The sequence below is a fragment of the Citrus sinensis genome, chromosome 1 (assembly GCF_022201045.2).
Source record: "Citrus sinensis cultivar Valencia sweet orange chromosome 1, DVS_A1.0, whole genome shotgun sequence".
Lineage (NCBI taxonomy): Eukaryota > Viridiplantae > Streptophyta > Magnoliopsida > Sapindales > Rutaceae > Citrus > Citrus sinensis.
In genome coordinates, this window is record NC_068556.1 from 275,359 (window position 1) to 292,973 (window position 17,615).

Genomic DNA, 17,615 nt, shown 5'->3' on the forward strand with positions numbered 1-17,615 from the left:
AACTCATCCAACATCTTTGTCGTCGCGGTTCGTCTCCATTGTGGACAACAACTAGTTGCCAGTTTCGTCTCCGTTGAGTTGTGTCGATTTCGTCGTCGTTTCAATTTCGTCTTCGATTTGTCTCTGATGGTCGCGGTTCTGATATGATGATTTGTTGTTGTGACGATGACGATTCCGATTTTGATTATTGTTGTTAATTTTTTTTTTTTTGGGGAAATTGATTATTTTGTTGAGGATGATTATTTGGAAAATGGATTATTTTGTTGAGGATGAATTTTTGGGAAATGGATTAATTTGAGGATTATTATTAAGTTTTTTCGGAAATAGATTATTTAGCTGATGATGATGAATCTGATTATGATTATTATTATTTTTAAATGGATTATTATTTTGCTAATGATGATTTTTTATTTTGATTATTATTATTATTAATGATAAATTATAATTAATTAATAATCTAAGAACATATGAATATAATTAATTAATATATTAACAATAATCATTAATAATAATAACTTTAACAATATTATTATTATGATAAAAAAATAATATAATTAATTAATATAATAATAATTATTATTATAATTAATTAAGGATATTTTAATAATTTAAAATAATTTAACTCATTCTGATTTCAATTCTTACCGCTTAAGTAAATAATTTATTTTAATTCTCATTCCTCGTTTCGATTCTAATTTAATCCGATTCTAATCTATTTCGATTATTGAAAAGTAAACTAATGGTTCGTGACTGCGCTAAAGTCGTAAGCGGCAACAATTAGCGCTTTAATTTTAGTAAATGGAGCCAAGCTGTACGCGCTTTTTTCCCAACTCGAAAATTTCACACGCGGGCCTAAACTGGTAAAAACAGTTGTAATGTCGGCGTACTTCTCAGGCGTGCGTTTTCCTCAATCGATCTATCTCCTACTCGACGCCAATAGAAAAACCGAAACTGCGGAACCCGGTGGGTCCATCCATTTAAAAAAGATTTTATCGTTGTGTGCGCTGGCTTCCTGCTTTCAAATAAACAAATACAAAATCCCGAAACTACAATAACCAAAACTTAAAACTCATAACCGCTCAGCCTAATTTCTTTTTAGAAAATAAATAAATAAATAAATAGCGGATAGTTATATTCACAGGTAAATCTCGATGCCAAGATAGATTTTATTTTTGATTTAATTTCAGATTTTTTTTTCTTGTGTTTTTTGGAATTCCGTTACGTTACGTTTTTTTTTTTTAAAAAAAAATTTTCGTATTGTTGCTATTGTTTTAGCTTTTTTCAGGATGGATTTAATTTTTAATTTTGTAGTTTTTTATTATACGCAATCGTTGTTTCATCTTTAACCTGCATATGTTTTGTTTGGCTAAACGTGTATGGCTATATATATATATATAAGTTGTATTTATCAGCAGCTTAGAAGCAGTGCAGTTTTGTTGAAAGCATTAGATTAATCTTTTTATAGTGGATGTGGATCTAGTTTAAGTAAGATTTCATTTGTGCAATTGCATGTCTGTGGATATGAATTAAACTTTATAGTGTTGCATGTTATGGAGAAAGTTTAAACAAGTTGTAATCAACTAGTATCACTTTTTAAAAATTTAGTTCAATATGTATTTTCTTATGTTAATGAACATGATAATATTTCTTTTAATTTATTACAAATATTAGAATCTGTTATGATGCTTGATTCAATTAATACGAGATGCAATAATTATGGCCGTGCTACATATTAGTAAAGATCCTCTCAGTATCTGAACTTTCTCTCGTTCTTAAAGATCTCACTTTACGTTTCAATTAATGATGGTTTAAGTTTGGGAGATTTTGCGTAGCAAAAGCTTAGAGTAGGAGACAATCCTATTGCGATGTGAAGACCTATATATTTTTATATATATTGCCAAACAAAGGCCTAGATATTTATGATATTCATATATGCCTAGATATTTATGATGTTCGCATAAATGCAGCACCGAAAATGGTTTTTGGTGTGGTGGCTTTGATTTGTGTACTTTATGACTGTTACTTTTAAACGCTGTGTGGTGCAAATATTAGCTTAGGTTAAATGTTAATAGAGAGTTCTGCTCCGACTTCTGTTGAGGCAGTGTTATTGTAGTTATTAATTTTTGTCACCCTTTGATATGTTGAAGGACCACTATATTTATTTATATTTATTATAGAATTAATTAGAAAAACTTAATTTTGGATTTACAAATACTGCAAGTATTTTTAAAGCGTGATTCAATAAACATGAGATGCAATGATTATGGCCATGCCACAAATGATCAAAGATTCCATTACTGGTGGCATGTGGTTGAGAGAATTTGCAATCCTAGTGTGACCTAGATCCTTTTGATATTCATGTAGATGCAAGCATGGAAAACGAGTTGTAGTGTAGTTATTATGTCTACTATTTTTATACTCACTGTGGTGCAACTATTAGTGTAGGTGAAAAATTGAAATGTTGATACAGAGTTCAGCTCCGACTTCTGTTGAAGCTGCAATGACCTTTGCCCCCAGCCATGGGGAGCAAGACTTGTTATGCAAGTGGCGGCCAACTGAAAGATGGAAGGGTTATGCGGAATGTAGCGAACTCCCTAAAGAGGTATCGGAGCTATTGATTGCGAGCAATATAAGTGAAAATTCTGGGCTAAATTTGGTCAAGAGAAGAAAGATACAGAAAAATTCAGTTATAGTGTTTCCAGTGGAGGCAGAAACGGATGAAGTTAGAGTTGAGGAGGGTTCTTCAAAATCTCAAGTTGAGTATGACAATAGTGTTGTTATAGCTCTTCCTGCCCCAACCAGCGTAAGAGACTTTGGTTTTTCTTATCTTTTTGTTCATTCACGTAGGCTTTATCGTTATCCTTATTTAGCAGTTGCATACGCTACTAGTTTTAATATTGATTCTAAATCTCAGATTGTAGGGTCTAATAAAGAGCTTAGATCCAAAAATATTCGTTCATCAAAGTCAAAGATGGGAGTTGGCTGTTGTAATAGAAATACTGAAGGTAGCGACATTTCCAATTCCGATATTTCAAGGTTGGAGGTGTTAGATGAAGATCCTTCAGCAAGGGAGTTCTGTGTTTCTGTGCTTAGAAGTAATGGTTTACTTGGAGCTGTAGGAGAATGTTCCGTGAGAAGTGTTGCTTCAGGAGAAGTTTCAGGAACTGGACATGAAATTAGTGTTATCCAGTCCTGCAAGCTGTGTGGCAAGGCGGATAATACATCAACTATGCTACTTTGTGATTATTGTGATGAGGCGTTTCATCCATCTTGCTGCAATCCCAGGATAAAGATACTACCAACTGACAATTGGCTTTGCCAATGCTGTTCAAATTTAAATTCTAATGTTTCACAAGAGAATTCTTTTCTGAAGTCACCAAACAATAGTTGGATGTATGGAAAACCTAGATCTGAAATGGGTCGAATAGCTTTAATGTTGAAATATCCTGAGCCATACACTTCTCGTGTTAGAATTGGTGAATCTTATCAAGCAGAAGTTCCTGACTGGTCTGATCAAATTTCCAGGTATGTCTTTTACTTTTAATGTTTAATAGAGTATAACAGCTTTTGAACATGAGTTTGATGCATTTCTTTTGAATTCTTCAATGTTGGGTATGCAAGTAACTGTGTTTAGAATGGATAACTTGGATCTGAGGCACATTTGCAGAGAGGTTTAGCTTTGTCAATGAAAAGTTTGTTATATTCACATTTGATGTTTGTTAAGAGTCCATTTTGATTTAAGCTGGTGTTATGCAATGTGACACAGGAATGGAAAAATCATGTGTCACTTACCACAAATGGTGAAATGATTACTTAACTTGGAGTTTTTAGAAGTTGGATGGGACATGGTCGCTTAAGTTTAATTTTCCTTAAGTTTAACCACATCTCACCCCAAAGTTTCATAACCCTTAGAATAATAAATGTATTATATTGCTTTTTAAGAACGGGATTCTATGTAAAGAGATCATAAGTGATAGTGAGCTGTCGTAACTTTAGCTTTTAATGACCTGTAAAATTTACTTACTACCCAAATCTTCCATGTCGTGGCTTCCTTTTCGAGATTTATTCTTTAATAATGGTAACTTTGATGAAATCTAACGTTGAAGGACTCTTTTTGAACTTCAGAAATTAATTAAGCTCTTATCTTTTGGTGACTTTATGATTGGTTTGAAAGGTTAAGAGCCATTTTTTTAATTCAAATTTCAGTGGCTTAGAAATATTTGCAGTAAATGAGGTTGCTTTGATAGATCAATTTTTGAACCAATGAGATCTCTCTATAAAACGCGTATTTCTGTTTTCCTTCTGTTTCGTGTTTTCTACTCGCATCACATGATGGTCGGGTCTTTCAATAACTTAGTTTTCTTTATTGTTGCAGTAATCTCGATTCCTTCAGTGAGCCATTGGAAATGGATCCAGCCGAGACTGTTGGTTTAAATGTGAGGAATCTTTTAATAACAGCATAGCAAAAACGAAGTTGAGAACTTAAAGCTTGAAATAAAAATAATCTTTGTCAGAAGATAGGACTGATAGTCCGCTTTCAGTTCTTTTGTTTATTCTGAGGGAAATCTGAAAATGTCATGAATGGAGTCTTTGATCTTTCTGGAAAATAGGTGGCATTATAAAAATTACTGGGAAATACTTCTTTCTTACTGATACTCTTTCCATTGTCTATCTCGAGATTGTTGAAATACTTCTTTCTTACTGATACTCTTTCCATTGTGTATCTTGAGATTGTTTCTAATGCATTTCACAATAAATAAATGTGCAGCACGGCCAAACTTTTTTTTTTAGTTGTTTATTTAGAATAGATGTAAATAAATGTTCACTCTGTGTTTTCAGGTTCAGTTTTCAAACCAGTTTTCCAAGCCTGACTCCATAAGTAACTGGCTCCAATGTCAAGAAGTATTGACTAATAATGATACAAATGTATGTGTTGAAGGAACCAAATGTGGGAAGTGGCGCAGGTAAAAGACTTTATGAGTATGCTTGTGTCTGCTTCTACTCTCCTTTTAGGTTCATACAGGTTCATGATTATGATTTTGAAGCTATTGGTTACAGGAAAATGGTTTATGCATATTACTTTAGGATAGAATTTAAGCCTTAGATACATTGTTCTAGCCATTCAGATGGTTTTACTTGGTTATTGAATGGAAGATTGTTGCGGTCATAACAAAATTCTGCGTTCAATGTATAACCGATGATTACATGTCTTATTTTGTTAATGTTTATGTTCTTTCTTAGTAGCAGCAATCGTTATTACTGGTAATTACTTAATAATTTATCCTCCCTTTCTCAATTTATAATTTGATTTGGTTGAGTAATTCTGAGAACATCATGTTTACTTTACTTTCTAATGGGGAATATTAAAGTAATTTCATTGATGTTACAGAGCACCATTTTCCGAAGTTCAAACTGATAGCTGGGATTGTTCTTGTGCTATTCTTTGGGATCCATTGCATTCTGACTGTGCTGTCCCTCAGGTACATAGTCTCTTTTTTCTAATGCTTGTTATTCTATTATTATCGAAAAATGTTTGCCAAGTGATTCAACTGTCAATGGTGCCTCAGGAAATGGCATGTAAATCAAATGGAACTTATGTAAATAAAAAGCCACTCTTTTTTTTTTTTTTTAACAAAAAGGTTAATGCTAGGCTTATGAAGTGTGATACAAAGTTTATATTCCAATTGATGTGGTAGATGATTGTACATTATCTCAAAAGGTTGTGTGATAATTAGTTATTGAGTCTTATAATTTCTCATCCAAGTGGTGAATTTATGTTGGTGCCACATCAATTAGGATGTAAACTTTGCATCTCAATTTTGTCAGTCCATCAGTACTCTTTTTCTAAAGCATTAACATTCAAAATCTGGTTAGTGTTAGGCATTTGAGTTGTAATTATTAATCAACATTTCTTTTGTGCTAGAGTAGAAGTGGTATGCTGTTCCATTGAGCAGCATCTAGTTGGTTATCTTTCATTTAGATATTTGTTCTACTGTCACTTTTTCAGTTTTATAGATACGCTAACTGTTATATCATAATAATGATTTGGTTTATTTTCTTTTTTCTTTCAGGAGTTGGAAACAGATCAAGTTTTAAGACAATTAAAGTATATAGAGGAGGTACGTTCTCATCAGATGGCTCAGATTACGTTATAAAGAAAGAATTTCATGTAATTTAATCATGAATATAATTTATTACCAACATTGTTTTTAGCACATAGCTTATCTTCTATATTCAAAATCATAGTCATGAATATGATTTATTACCTACTTTGCCATTCTTTATAAGTGAATTAATAAATAGATTAAAGGAAAAGGTTATGGGGAAGAATTGCCCATCTAGTACAGCTTCTTTATTGGCCAAAAGACCCTTTTTAATGCCAAAAAAGCTCTGGTGTTTCTTTTAGTTAGAAGCTTAAAGTTTGGCTTTTTGGCAGTAGAGGTTGCTGAGCATTTTTTAAATGGTTAAGTATCTTAAAATGCTTGTCCATTATGATAATTTTATAGTTTCTGCTAAAAGCTGTAACTGACAAGCACATAAACATTTTTTTTCTTTTAAATGGTTAAAAGCTTCATGCATAAAACCTCTACTGATAGAAAATCTATTCGGAAAAGCTTTACTTGAAAAGTTATACCAAATATTCTAAAATTAGAAGATGTTGTGGTGTTTATTGGTTTTATTTTAGTCCAATGTAAACACAAATTCCCTCTTCACGGCTTTTTGAGTAGTAATGGAGTCTTCTATTTTGACTTTTTGTAGCTTAAATCTCGCCTTGGGGTGAAGAAAACTTGATTTTCAGACCTAAAAGATGGTGATCTCTGGAATTCATGTAAGTATGCACAATTGGTAATGTCAACTTGATAACAGAATCTATAAATTTCCGATTTCGAATTAATAGTTTTTATTTGTCCAGTTTTGCGGCACACCTGTTTACACAAGAGCAATTGGGGGTCCTTGTAGGAATCTTCTCATCATATTTTAATAAGGCGTGATTCTACCCTCCCTATGCTGGCAGGGATTGCACTTGAAAGGAGCTTCGCCTTTTGTTGTATTTTGTAATCTAAGTTTGTGCTGGCTGTTTCATTTCTGTTGTAATTTTTTTGTATCTAGTTCTGTTAATTGCCCATGTAATTCTTGGAGACAATGATTTCATTTACAAATTGAATCAATATAAAATAGTGAAAAAAAAAAAAAACAAAAAGGCAAGACACTTGGTTTGCTTAAAAGCTTGTGGGCAAGTCTATTGACAGGTACTGTGTATTTGTCAAGTGCTTGAAGTTACATAATATGAATGCATTTTATCTGTTAACTTGAGCATGTTTCCCTTTGAAATTGTTTCGTCTGCCAGTCCGGGTGAGGCTATCATTCTGATTTCTGTTCTGATTAATATTGCCGTGCTTGAGAGACACAATTTGCTCGATGTATGATCCTCCAGGAAAGTTTCTCCTCTCTTTTGGAAGTGCTTTTAGCTGTGGTAACCAATATGCAACATACTCTCCTTCTCGGTCATAATTTTGTGCCTGGAAGTTTATTGGAAGTTTCTGTTTAGAATTCTAATTAAACTTTGGTTATTGGTTGCATGTTTTTGTTACTTTAGAAATACATATGTAACTAGATATGTGATGTACCCTTTCAAATAAATAAAGTCATGTTTGGAATTGAGCTACAGCTGTTGTGAAAAAAAATTATAACTATGAAATAAAAATTAATAATATGTAGTAAATATAAATTTTAAATAATAATTTTAATAAAATTATTAAAAATATAATAGATTTTTTATTATGCAAATGAAAAATAATATCAATATAACTTTCAAACTACAACAGTTAATGTTTATTAAATACTTTAGTATTGTAATTTTTAAGATACAACTGTTCAATTTCAATCTCAAACGCACTCTAAATATGTGATGCAAAATTTAAAAACTTTAAAAGGAAAACTTGTGACCAGACCAATAATGAAAATATTTAAACAATTGTAACTCATAAAGTAGACGAACCTTCAAATCTCCACATATTCCAAACCATAAAGTAGATGAACCATAAGTTTTCACTTTTTGAATGATAATTAAGTGAACTTACCTGCTTGGGGATGCTAAAATAACGATCTTCTCTAGGATCATTGCCAACTCCTTCAAAACAAAAGAGAATTAAAAGTTTATTCCCTCATTTAGATTCGATTCAGTTACAAAGAAGTAAAATTTCTGCAATTAAAATCTGTTCCTTGCTATAAGGCTTCAGAAAGGAAAAATTAAGAAAATTCAATCACCTGCGCCGTAGGTCCAATTTCCATAATTGGAACAAGGGTCATAATCCAAAAGACAAGTTTCGAACCATTCAGCTCCCATACGCCAGTCAATGCCCATATCTCGTACAAGAAAGGAACATGCAATCTGCAGAAAAATACAGGTAAAATGCACTAACTATATGAGGATTCACACAGGAGATGTGTCTTGACAATGCAATTGAGCTTTTTACATTTTAGCACAATGTTCTCTTAAAAGAAAAATAGAATTAGTGTCAAAATATGAATTAAAAAAGATTTTACCTGCCGTCCTCTATTTGACATGAACCCAGTCATTGACAGTTCCTTCATATTGGCATCAATGAGAGGGTAACTACAAATTTACCAAAAGCTTATGTGAGCGGAGAGGATCAAAGCAAATAAGCATTGCTTTGATTTTAGGAAGGAAGAGACTTATTGCTAGATACCATTTTAAGAAAGATACCGGATTATAAAATATAAAAGAAAAGATGCCAGTATATAGCATTGTCCACAATAAACAACATACCCTGTGCAGCCATCTCTCCAGGATTCAAATAATTTCTGGTCTTGACTCCATTTGTACTCCAATTTTCTGGGGCCACCTAGAGTGAAAATTGCGGAACAAAACATGTACAGAGGAATTTACATTAAATACAAGTTAATAATATACTGTAATATATACTGACACGCTACCTGGTTCACTTGCATTTCTTGAATCAGAAAATAAAGATGGTCATCCTAGAAGTTTATCCACTAAATCTAGAAAGGCAGAAACTACTTTTACTTTTACCTAAATGAAAAAGGGAATTTCCATATTTGAGGGAGATGAATCTGAAGTAATCCCTCCACATCAATTCAAACAAAACCCTGAAAAGAGAAAAATAAATAACATTCAGTTGAGGAACTTAGTAATTAATAGACGTCCAAACCACTGCCAGCCTAAAATTGTAAAGTAAGTTTGACAAAGCAAGATTTCCTTCCAATGATTTAATAACCAAATCTAAATCAAATCAAATAATCTTAACTTCACTTATTTAGACTCTGATAGTTAAATTTTAAACAACAAGAATTATTTAATATCTAAAGAAAGATACAAGAAGATACCAGTATGTGGAATCATTTGCAACTCTTTCCCTTTCATAACTCTTTACCTAAAGAAAATACAAGAATTCCAATCCAAAATCAGTCTCATTTTCACTACGTAACATATACGTGCACACAAATAGTGATAGAATACAATGACCACATTCTCACACCTCTTCATATATGTAACGGGGAGAAATGCTTCCTGAAGCAAGCCATGGAGAGAATTTTGTTGAGTAATCAGGTCCTAACATCTCATTCCTTGTCTCTTTATATACCTTTAGAAGGTCCTGCAAATTTACGTGGATATTGATGGTACACATGCATCAATATTTGCTCAATATCATATATTCTCTCTGTCTTAACATTTCCAACACAACTTCACAAAAGACAAATGACAACTGAACTTTAAATTTTTGTTTGCAAAAGATTAACTAACTGTCATTTTGTTAAAATTTTAAAGATGCAAAAATAGAGTGGCTATCTCTTGCCTTCTTCCAGAAATACTCATTCACTCTGCCCAGAGCTGCACTTTCACCCCCCACGAACCGCATTCCTTTACTAACCTGTATCAACAGCAAAGCAAGTGTCGACTAAAACATTCTTGATTCTTCTGAAAGCATCATAAATTAGAATTTGGGTTCCATGTAAACTTGCCTTCGGTGAATGAAGTTCAAGCTGCTCGATCAAAGGAACGGAACCCCAATCGACAACGCTAGGTGGAGGTCCAAAAGATGAAGGAATTCTAATGCAGCCTCGGACTGTGCACTTAGCTTCAATAGACTGCAAAATAGGGTTTCATCAACAGAAAATGCATTTTCCTGTTTGTCCATGCACATGATATCAGTAACCACAAAACTTGCCTTGCGAAACTGAGTGTAGACATCAGGAAGACTACTGTGATCGAATGGAATGTCATCTAAATGATACATTGTAGTTCCCCAAATCAATTTTAACTGAGGGTGGTTTGTGGATTTGTCATTAGATTGAGATGATAACACAACTTGCTGCAGATTTTTTCTGACCAATCTTTCCACATTCAGCTCCTCACTGCAAGTCTCCTTTTGGGCATATACCTAAATTGAGTCAATGGTTTAGTCAATAACTAGCTTGAAAGATCATAATAATTAAAACTTCAATTGATAAGACACATTGTAGGAGAAATTACTCAACTGCATGAGCTCCAAACGATTTTGCAAGAGAAGGGATAATTTCCTCCGGCTTCCCATGTCGAATGAGCAGGTTTAGGCCTCGATTCATCAAATTCTTTCTTAGGTCAGCCAAACATTCTATGAGAAACTGTGCCCTGAGTGCTGGAAAAATTGAAGGTATTACATTATTACAGAGGAATAGAGCAACCAATTGAATTATGACATCTTAGCCTCTCTTTAGTACAGTAGTGATGTGGCTTTTAAACAAACTAATTTGAAATGGAAGCTCTAGTTGTGAAAAACAAGTTAATTGGTGTTTGCAGAGCAGCGCTAACTGTCAGATTTGTTACTGGTTTTTGGAGGCTATTTTTTCGTTAATGAAGGTAGAACAAATCAGCCATTGCCAAGGTACTATCTTCTAGCAGCTGCCAACTATTTGGTAAACACTTACAGTAGCAAATTGGAAGTTAAGATAATTTTATTCCACAATTATATTATAAACATAATAATATTTACTACTACGTCAAAATTATTATTTTAAAAGTTATTCACCAAATATTAGCAACTATTATTTAACAATAAAACGATTTTGGGTTTTAAGTTACAACGTCACAATACAAATTCCAAATAGAGCCCTAATATCATCTTAAATGAGCTATCAAACAAAATAAGGTAAATTCTCAGGTGCCACTCTCTGCATTCTAACAAAATTTTGACCAACAACTGACACAGTGCGATACTAGATGTAGTTTTAGCGTACCTATCGAATACAGGAGAAAAGAACAATATATAGTATAGCTTCTGCACTGCATCAAGAGGCATCAAAGCTGTTCTCTATACCAGACAAAGCTTTTCTGACCATCAACCACTCTCTATACACAAAAACTTCCTTCATCATCCATTAACTACCTATTTCTATTCAGTGTTAAAAAAAAAAAAAACAAATAAAAGAACATTGATTTGATGATAAAATCACGGTGAAATATCAATTCTCAATTTCTCCATTAAATGATACGCTAGATAGATTGAGAGGATCGAAGCTATTCTCAAAGATAGATTTAAAGAAGGGGTATCATCAAATTCGTATCCACCCTGGTGATGAACGGAAGATAGTTTTATATGATTTGGTTAGTCATGCCTTTTGGACTGCCCAGTGCACCAAATACCTTCATAAGGTTGATGATGAAAGATAAATTAGTCACGCCTTTTAAGACTCGAAGGTTTACTTTAATGATATTTTGATTTATAGTTGCAACAAAGAAAAACACTCACAACATTTGCGAGAAGTCTTCATAGTCTTGTGGGAGAATAACTTATATGTCAAATTTTGAAAAAGTGCAGCTTTTTGACTGATAGTCTAATATTTTTAGGCTATGTTGTGAGTGTTGAAGGCATTGAAAAATACGAAGAGAAAGTGAAGCCTATACCAGAGTAGCCAACACTTACAAATATCGGAGAAGTAAGAAGTTTTCATGGGCTTGCTACATTTTATAGGTGTTTGTCAAAGACTTTCAGTACCATTCCTGATCCTCTCATTGATTATCTAAAGCAAAGGTAGCTAATTTGGACAAATAAGTCAGAGCAGAGCTTTGTAACATTGAAAGAAATGTTACTACACCAGTCCTTGCACTCCCCGATTGTAGTAAGTTACTTGATGTTGACTGTGATGCTTCTGAGATTGGAATTTGAGCTATCTTATCTCAAGAAGGACAACCTTTGACATTCTTTAGCGAAAAGCTTAGTGAAGCCAGACAAAAGTTATTTACTTATGAGCAAGAGTTATATGCTATTTTTCGTACTTTACAACAATAGGAGCCCTACTTAATTCAGAAGGAATTCGTTTTAAATAGCATCATGAAGCTCTCAAATTCCTCAATAATTCTTTAAAGCCAAATTGAACGCATGCTAGATGGATTGCCTACATTCAAAGATTTATCTTTACTCTCAAGCATAAGTCAACACAATTGAACAAAATAGTTGACGCTTTGAGTCTCAAAGCAGTTTTCCTTACCTTGATGAGGAGTGAAATTATTGGCTTTGAATACCTAAAGGATCTCTATACGAACGATGAAGTCTTCAAAGAGGTATGGAAGAACAGCATTTTGGGAGCTTCAAGCAAATATAAGATATACGATGGATTCCTATTCTTTGGAGATCATTTATGTATTCCCTAAGGGTCTTCAATGGAGCACATAATTCATAAACTACATAGCATAGGATTAGGAGAACATATGGACCAAGATAAAAGCATTACATTAGAAGAGGCATGATATTACGAGCCACACTTTAAAAGAGATGTTCAGAAGGGCCAAACGGCTAAAGGTCATATGTAGAATATGAGTTTGCATGCCCCTCCCTCATCTTCAGGCTCTTTGGGAAGATTTGTCTATGAATTTCATATTAGGACTTTTTTGAACTCAACGAACAATGAATTCCATGTTCATGATTGTTGATTGATTTTCTAAAATTGTGCACTTTATTGCATGCAGGAGATTTCTGATGCACGGAACATTGCCCAATCGTCTTTTCAAGAGATTGTTCGCTTTCATGGATTACATAAGACAATAGTCTCTGATCGAGATAGTAAATTTCTAAGCTACTTTTAAAAAATCTTATGAAGGAGACTAGATACATACTTGCAGTATAATAGTACTTGTTATCGGCAAACAAATTTGCAAAACTGAAGTTGTAAATCACACCTAAGGCAATATTATGCGAGGCTTGATTTATGAAAATCCCCACCAATGGGGTTATGTTATACCTCAACTAGAGTTTGCTTATAATAATGTGCCTAATTGATCCAGTGGAAGTCACCTTTTGAGACTGTCTGCATCCGACCACCCTTACCTACATTAGATTTGTATCCTTTGCCTAAACTACGTAGAATGAACATCATTGTTGATTATACAGTAGACAAAATAATCATTTTTCATAAAAAAGTAAAGAAGAAGAAAGAAAAATCTGCTGCTAAGTGTAAAATAGACACAGGCAAGCATAGGCGCTTCAAGTTCTTTACTATAGGAGATTAAATGATGGTTCAATAACAGAAGGAGAGAATTCCTATTAGAGAATACAACAAGCTCAAGTAGAAGAAGATTGGACCATTTCGCAGCCTATGTTGCAGACATATTAGACAACTATAATATTTCCAAGACTTTTAATGTCCAAGACTTGTTCAAGTATCATGGATCTGCTTCATTGCCATATATTTGATTCAACTCGAGGACAAGCTCATCTAAGGGGGTGAGACTAATGTAGGACAAGCAGAGTTATTGTAAGAGTGTAAGTTTAACTTTCTTTTTCTTGATTAACTAGGATTTGCTTCGTAAATCATATTCTTTTTTTTATAAGGAATCATAAATTTGTTAGGATTAGTATCAATTATAACTAGTATAAACAAATTTGTTATACTTATTTCTTTCCAACAATTTGATTAATAATATTCAGCTTATTTTCTTAATTGAGATCTTTTTTGCTTTCATGAGAGTCCTCTTTCTTGAACTTCAAGAAGGTACACAAGAACAATATCTAATATCGCTTCTGCAATATGTCAACAACTCATATTCTCAAGTGCGGAAATGCGCATGGTTTTATATCGCTTCTAAGGGAATCTCTTAGCAATTATAATCAGAAAAAAAAAGGATTTTAATGAAAACCATGACAAATGCATAATGATTAATGAAATCAATATACAGCTCAATAATATCAAAGCTTATAATCAATAATGTGATACCTCCAGTTTTAGGGAAACCAAAATGGTAAGTTGTCTGAGAATGGCGAGGATCAACACAGTAAACAGGCAAGACCATTTCAGAAGAATCCCAGGCCTTGAGCAAAGCTTCATTATCCAAAACTCTCAAATCATTTCTAAACCAAACAATGGCAACTCCTTTACCGTTCCTCTTCAATGCCTTGGATGTGTATCTTCCAAATGTTTCTTCTACAATGTGGTTTATTTCCCTAGAGTCTGCTCCAGGAATAACCTGACAGTGAGGGATTACTTTCTGTTGAATGTTTTGATTTGGGTTCCTATTTTTTGAAGCAATAATGTTCATTGTTCTGAACCGAAAACGGGGCTCGATTTGTGCTGAGATTGAAGCGAGCGAGTTACGCAGGACGGCCATGGGCATCGTATGTCTTGGATTTTGTACAAGACAATTTTTTAAGCAGTTGGGAAGTTGACACGTGGATTCGACAGTTTGTTTATGACGTGGTGGATTCCTAGCCTATAAGCTGGTTCAACGGGAATCCGTTCTAATTTAGACCACGTACATCATGAAGCTCAACAGCCGCATTAAAAAATATATGTACGTAGCGTGATAAATTTCAGGTATTGTGTGCTTTAACAATCAACCAACTTAAACGGTGAATAACAATTCGTCCTTTTGTTAAAATTTTATCTATTAATGTCAAAAAATACAATCACAACATGCCGTGGGAGATTTTGTTTGTCTTGTCGATACTCGATGGTACACATAAACGGATGATTTCCCCTCATCGTGGCTTTCTTGTGACCTGAAGATTCCAAGTTCTCAACTCTAATGTGATCATAAACGAGTCACACAGAGACGAACATATAAAACAAACTATTCAAATTTCGTTCAAAATGGTCTCTGACTCTCAGTACATTGGATCAAGAATTATACAGTACACTGAAGCAGTACTGCAACAAGCAATAATTACTGGACACTGAACATACCGTATCATTTCAATCTCTCCATTGAAACAAATTGAGTCTGTTGACAAATGCTTGTTTGGGAGCAAGTCCATTTGGTAGTTTACTTCATCAAATCAAAATTCAGAGTGCTTCTTCAACTAACCATCACGAACAAGAAACGCTCATCCATTGGACTATTCAAGCAGACAGCCAAATTGGCATCCTGAAAAGATCATATTAGCTACAAGAAAGCTAATGCCATACTCCAAAAGAATAAATAAAGTAGTCATGGATTGCCGGGGAAGTCAAGAGGAAAAAATGTAAGAACTCATGTTGTGAGGATACCTAATGATGGTAATTTTGACCCTTCAGAATTGTCCACGACCTGAAATTTAAGCAGCAAAGTATCCATTATAATATGTTCCAACAGTAAATAAGCATTGTAGTGTAGTCAAATACCACAACCCCAAAGAAGAAGCTTCTGTGAGGCATTCTAACACACACAGCAGCAAATACTTAGTCACCATACCCAGCTGAATAGAGCAAAGGAATTAACTCATTGATCCTCAAGATTCCACTCACTCCAATCTAACCGAGTTTCACTAGGGAGTAGATATTAGAATTGAAAAATCAATAGGAGGAAGCCTCTGAAAATTTGGCACGTACCAATACTAATTCGCACTCTCAAGCAACAATATTGTGCATACAAGCTTGACAATCTTAGGGTTTTTACGGTTGCAATAGACAATAAGAGACTGGAATTTGGAATTCAAAACATATTGAATCCAGCATGGTGATTGCAGATTACATTCTCTCACCTATAAAGTTGTTCCACAAGTACAAGTAATGCAATTTGATGATTTAAGACCATTGAAGACAGCTTGATTGATATGTTAGCGCGTTCTCTCATTTTTGGTCCATGGCCATAAGGTCCACCGATGCAAAATGATATCCTTGAAGCTCCCTTGACAAAGAAGAACAGCTATGATCCAATTTACCTCATGTTCAAATAACAAAGTAAGCCAACATGTTGGGAGACAGATGGTTAATGCTGAAGAATGAAGAGCATGATCAGTAAGCCAACAGATACCAAATGTAAGCCAATAGATAGATAGATAGATAATTAATGCTGAAGAATGAAGAGCATGCTATCAGTAAGCAATTCTCACTGTACTCCCTGCATCCCCCATCAACTCAGCCATCTGCTCAGACCCAATGTCCAATCCATTCTCATCCAACATGACAACCTAAGATTACATTTGGTAACCAACATAAATAAAATCGACTCCCATAACGCTAAATTGACATTGTAATGTAGCAGTGAGAAAGGAGTTTGAGGCTATACCCATACCCAATCATCAGAGCTGATAATGTTCATCACCGCCATGTCTTCATCCTTAATCTGAGCCTTCACATCACTACAAAGGATTGAACAAAACACGTAATAAGCTCATGGTATATGCAAGAAAAAGAAAATTCTAATGCAAAGAAGAGTAGAGAAAGGAACATAAACTAATACCCAGTATTTTTGGGATTGGATCGGAGTTGAAGATCCTCAACTTTGCAGTAATATTTAAGCTTTCCAATGTACTCATCCACAACTAATTGTACACCCAGAGACCTCTTTTTGCCAACTGTTATGACACGAATGGGCAATGCTCTCTGCTCAAATTTCAAAATCAAAACAACATTCAATTTAAATTTAGTGGGACTTAGTCTGAGTCAGAGAGAATGAAATGAATAAACACGACAAGATCTGTTGTTTTACCACCGATTGGCCCGCGTATTTACAACGTTTGCCTGAAAAATTTCTACAGCGTTTTACAATTCAAAATGAAGAAAAGAAGAGAAGATTACGAGTTGAGTGAAATATGACTTGTGAATATGATTGTTAAATAATAATACTTTGCAATTGTAAGAGATGAAAGAACCTGCTCCTGGAGACGGAATTGAATTCTTCGCATAAGCACCAGCACTTGCATGGAGATAGAGTGATATTGTCATGATCTTTTAGTAGTTAACGGAGTGGAGTGGAAATAGATTGGCTTCAAGTTCAACGGAAACACAGGCGGATGATTGTTTAACTCCAGCTGAGAGACGGTACCTGGGTTGGTAGAAGTGCTTTAGGAGTAATTGAACGCCATAAGACTTGGTAAAAGTGCTTCCAAATGACAATCCGATTCACGAGTGCAGTCACTATCTTGCTAATTTGACCGACCATTACGACCTTCCTAAAGTTGGGCCAGAGCTAAGTTTTGCTTCCCTGCTCTGGACCTCGACGCCCTTTTTTTCCTCCCTCTCTCTCTCTCTCTCTTTTCTTTTAATCAATCACTGGAACTGTTATATAACATTTCTGTCAGTAATCCAATTGTCAGGCCTTTCAATACTCTTGTTATTTTGTATACTTAAACTTCTTATTTCAATTGTGTTTTCAAGAAAAATTCCTGCATCCACTTCCG

At 34.1% G+C, this 17,615-nt stretch overlaps 3 protein-coding genes across 12 annotated transcripts; 1 reads left to right on the plus strand and 2 right to left on the minus strand.

Moving 5' to 3' along the window:
* The first annotated feature begins 830 nt into the window (after positions 1-830).
* On the plus strand, positions 831-7,309 carry LOC102613768 (hypothetical protein). 6 transcript variants are annotated; one of them, XM_052438923.1, is made up of 9 exons: positions 831-963; positions 2,446-2,803; positions 2,915-3,525; positions 4,376-4,436; positions 4,840-4,964; positions 5,390-5,480; positions 6,072-6,119; positions 6,760-6,829; positions 6,914-7,309. In XM_052438923.1, the coding sequence occupies exons 2-8, from the start codon at positions 2,459-2,461 to the stop codon at positions 6,790-6,792; spliced, it is 1,314 nt and encodes a 437-aa protein (XP_052294883.1). In that variant the 5' UTR covers positions 831-963; positions 2,446-2,458; the 3' UTR covers positions 6,793-6,829; positions 6,914-7,309. The 6 variants fall into 6 exon arrangements, with proteins under 6 accessions (XP_052294883.1, XP_015387260.1, XP_015387261.1 ...); XM_015531774.3 differs by lacking the exon at positions 831-963 and adding an exon at positions 976-1,141; XM_015531775.3 differs by lacking the exon at positions 831-963 and adding an exon at positions 980-1,141 and having other exon boundaries at positions 2,441-2,803.
* Positions 7,077-15,347, minus strand: LOC102612082 (cryptochrome DASH, chloroplastic/mitochondrial). The gene is made up of 14 exons (XM_025101631.2): positions 15,199-15,347; positions 14,233-15,037; positions 10,522-10,661; positions 10,212-10,424; positions 10,006-10,131; positions 9,840-9,914; positions 9,522-9,638; positions 9,370-9,416; positions 9,056-9,132; positions 8,792-8,867; positions 8,548-8,617; positions 8,269-8,392; positions 8,082-8,131; positions 7,077-7,520 (listed from the first exon to the last, which is right to left on the minus strand). Exons 2-14 carry the CDS (start codon positions 14,627-14,629, stop codon positions 7,299-7,301), a joined length of 1,734 nt encoding a protein of 577 aa, XP_024957399.2. The 5' UTR covers positions 14,630-15,037; positions 15,199-15,347; the 3' UTR covers positions 7,077-7,298.
* On the minus strand, positions 15,071-17,558 carry LOC102612386 (putative RNA methyltransferase At5g10620). Of its 5 annotated transcripts, none has more exons than XM_052438963.1 (8): positions 17,088-17,558; positions 16,925-16,956; positions 16,676-16,818; positions 16,508-16,574; positions 16,326-16,403; positions 15,975-16,120; positions 15,502-15,541; positions 15,071-15,379 (listed from the first exon to the last, which is right to left on the minus strand). In XM_052438963.1, the coding sequence occupies exons 1-7, from the start codon at positions 17,158-17,160 to the stop codon at positions 15,502-15,504; spliced, it is 579 nt and encodes a 192-aa protein (XP_052294923.1). In that variant the 5' UTR covers positions 17,161-17,558; the 3' UTR covers positions 15,071-15,379. The 5 variants fall into 5 exon arrangements, with proteins under 5 accessions (XP_052294923.1, XP_006483598.1, XP_052294931.1 ...); XM_006483535.4 differs by having other exon boundaries at positions 16,502-16,574; XM_052438971.1 differs by lacking the exon at positions 16,925-16,956 and having other exon boundaries at positions 16,502-16,574.
* Between the last annotated feature and the right edge of the window lie 57 nt (positions 17,559-17,615).

Excerpts from the sequence above, each read along its gene's own strand:
- LOC102612082 (XM_025101631.2), bottom strand. The coding sequence starts at position 14,629 with ATGCCCATGGCCGTCCTGCGTAACTCGCTCGCTTCAATCTCAGCACAA. Across the intron at positions 9,639-9,839 it reads ATGAGTATTTCTGGAAGAAG|GACCTTCTAAAGGTATATAA; the intron begins GCAAGAGATAGC and ends GTAAATTTGCAG. Across the intron at positions 7,521-8,081 it reads ATTTTAGCATCCCCAAGCAG|GCACAAAATTATGACCGAGA; the intron begins GTAAGTTCACTT and ends ATAAACTTCCAG.
- LOC102613768 (XM_052438923.1), top strand. The coding sequence starts at position 2,459 with ATGTTGATACAGAGTTCAGCTCCGACTTCTGTTGAAGCTGCAATGACC. Across the intron at positions 4,965-5,389 it reads AAATGTGGGAAGTGGCGCAG|AGCACCATTTTCCGAAGTTC; the intron begins GTAAAAGACTTT and ends TTGATGTTACAG. Across the intron at positions 6,120-6,759 it reads AATTAAAGTATATAGAGGAG|CTTAAATCTCGCCTTGGGGT; the intron begins GTACGTTCTCAT and ends GACTTTTTGTAG.
- LOC102612386 (XM_006483535.4), bottom strand. The coding sequence starts at position 17,160 with ATGACAATATCACTCTATCTCCATGCAAGTGCTGGTGCTTATGCGAAG. Across the intron at positions 16,957-17,087 it reads AATTCCGTCTCCAGGAGCAG|GCAAACGTTGTAAATACGCG; the intron begins GTTCTTTCATCT and ends GAAATTTTTCAG. Across the intron at positions 16,404-16,501 it reads GCTCTGATGATTGGGTATGG|GTTGTCATGTTGGATGAGAA; the intron begins GTATAGCCTCAA and ends ATGTAATCTTAG.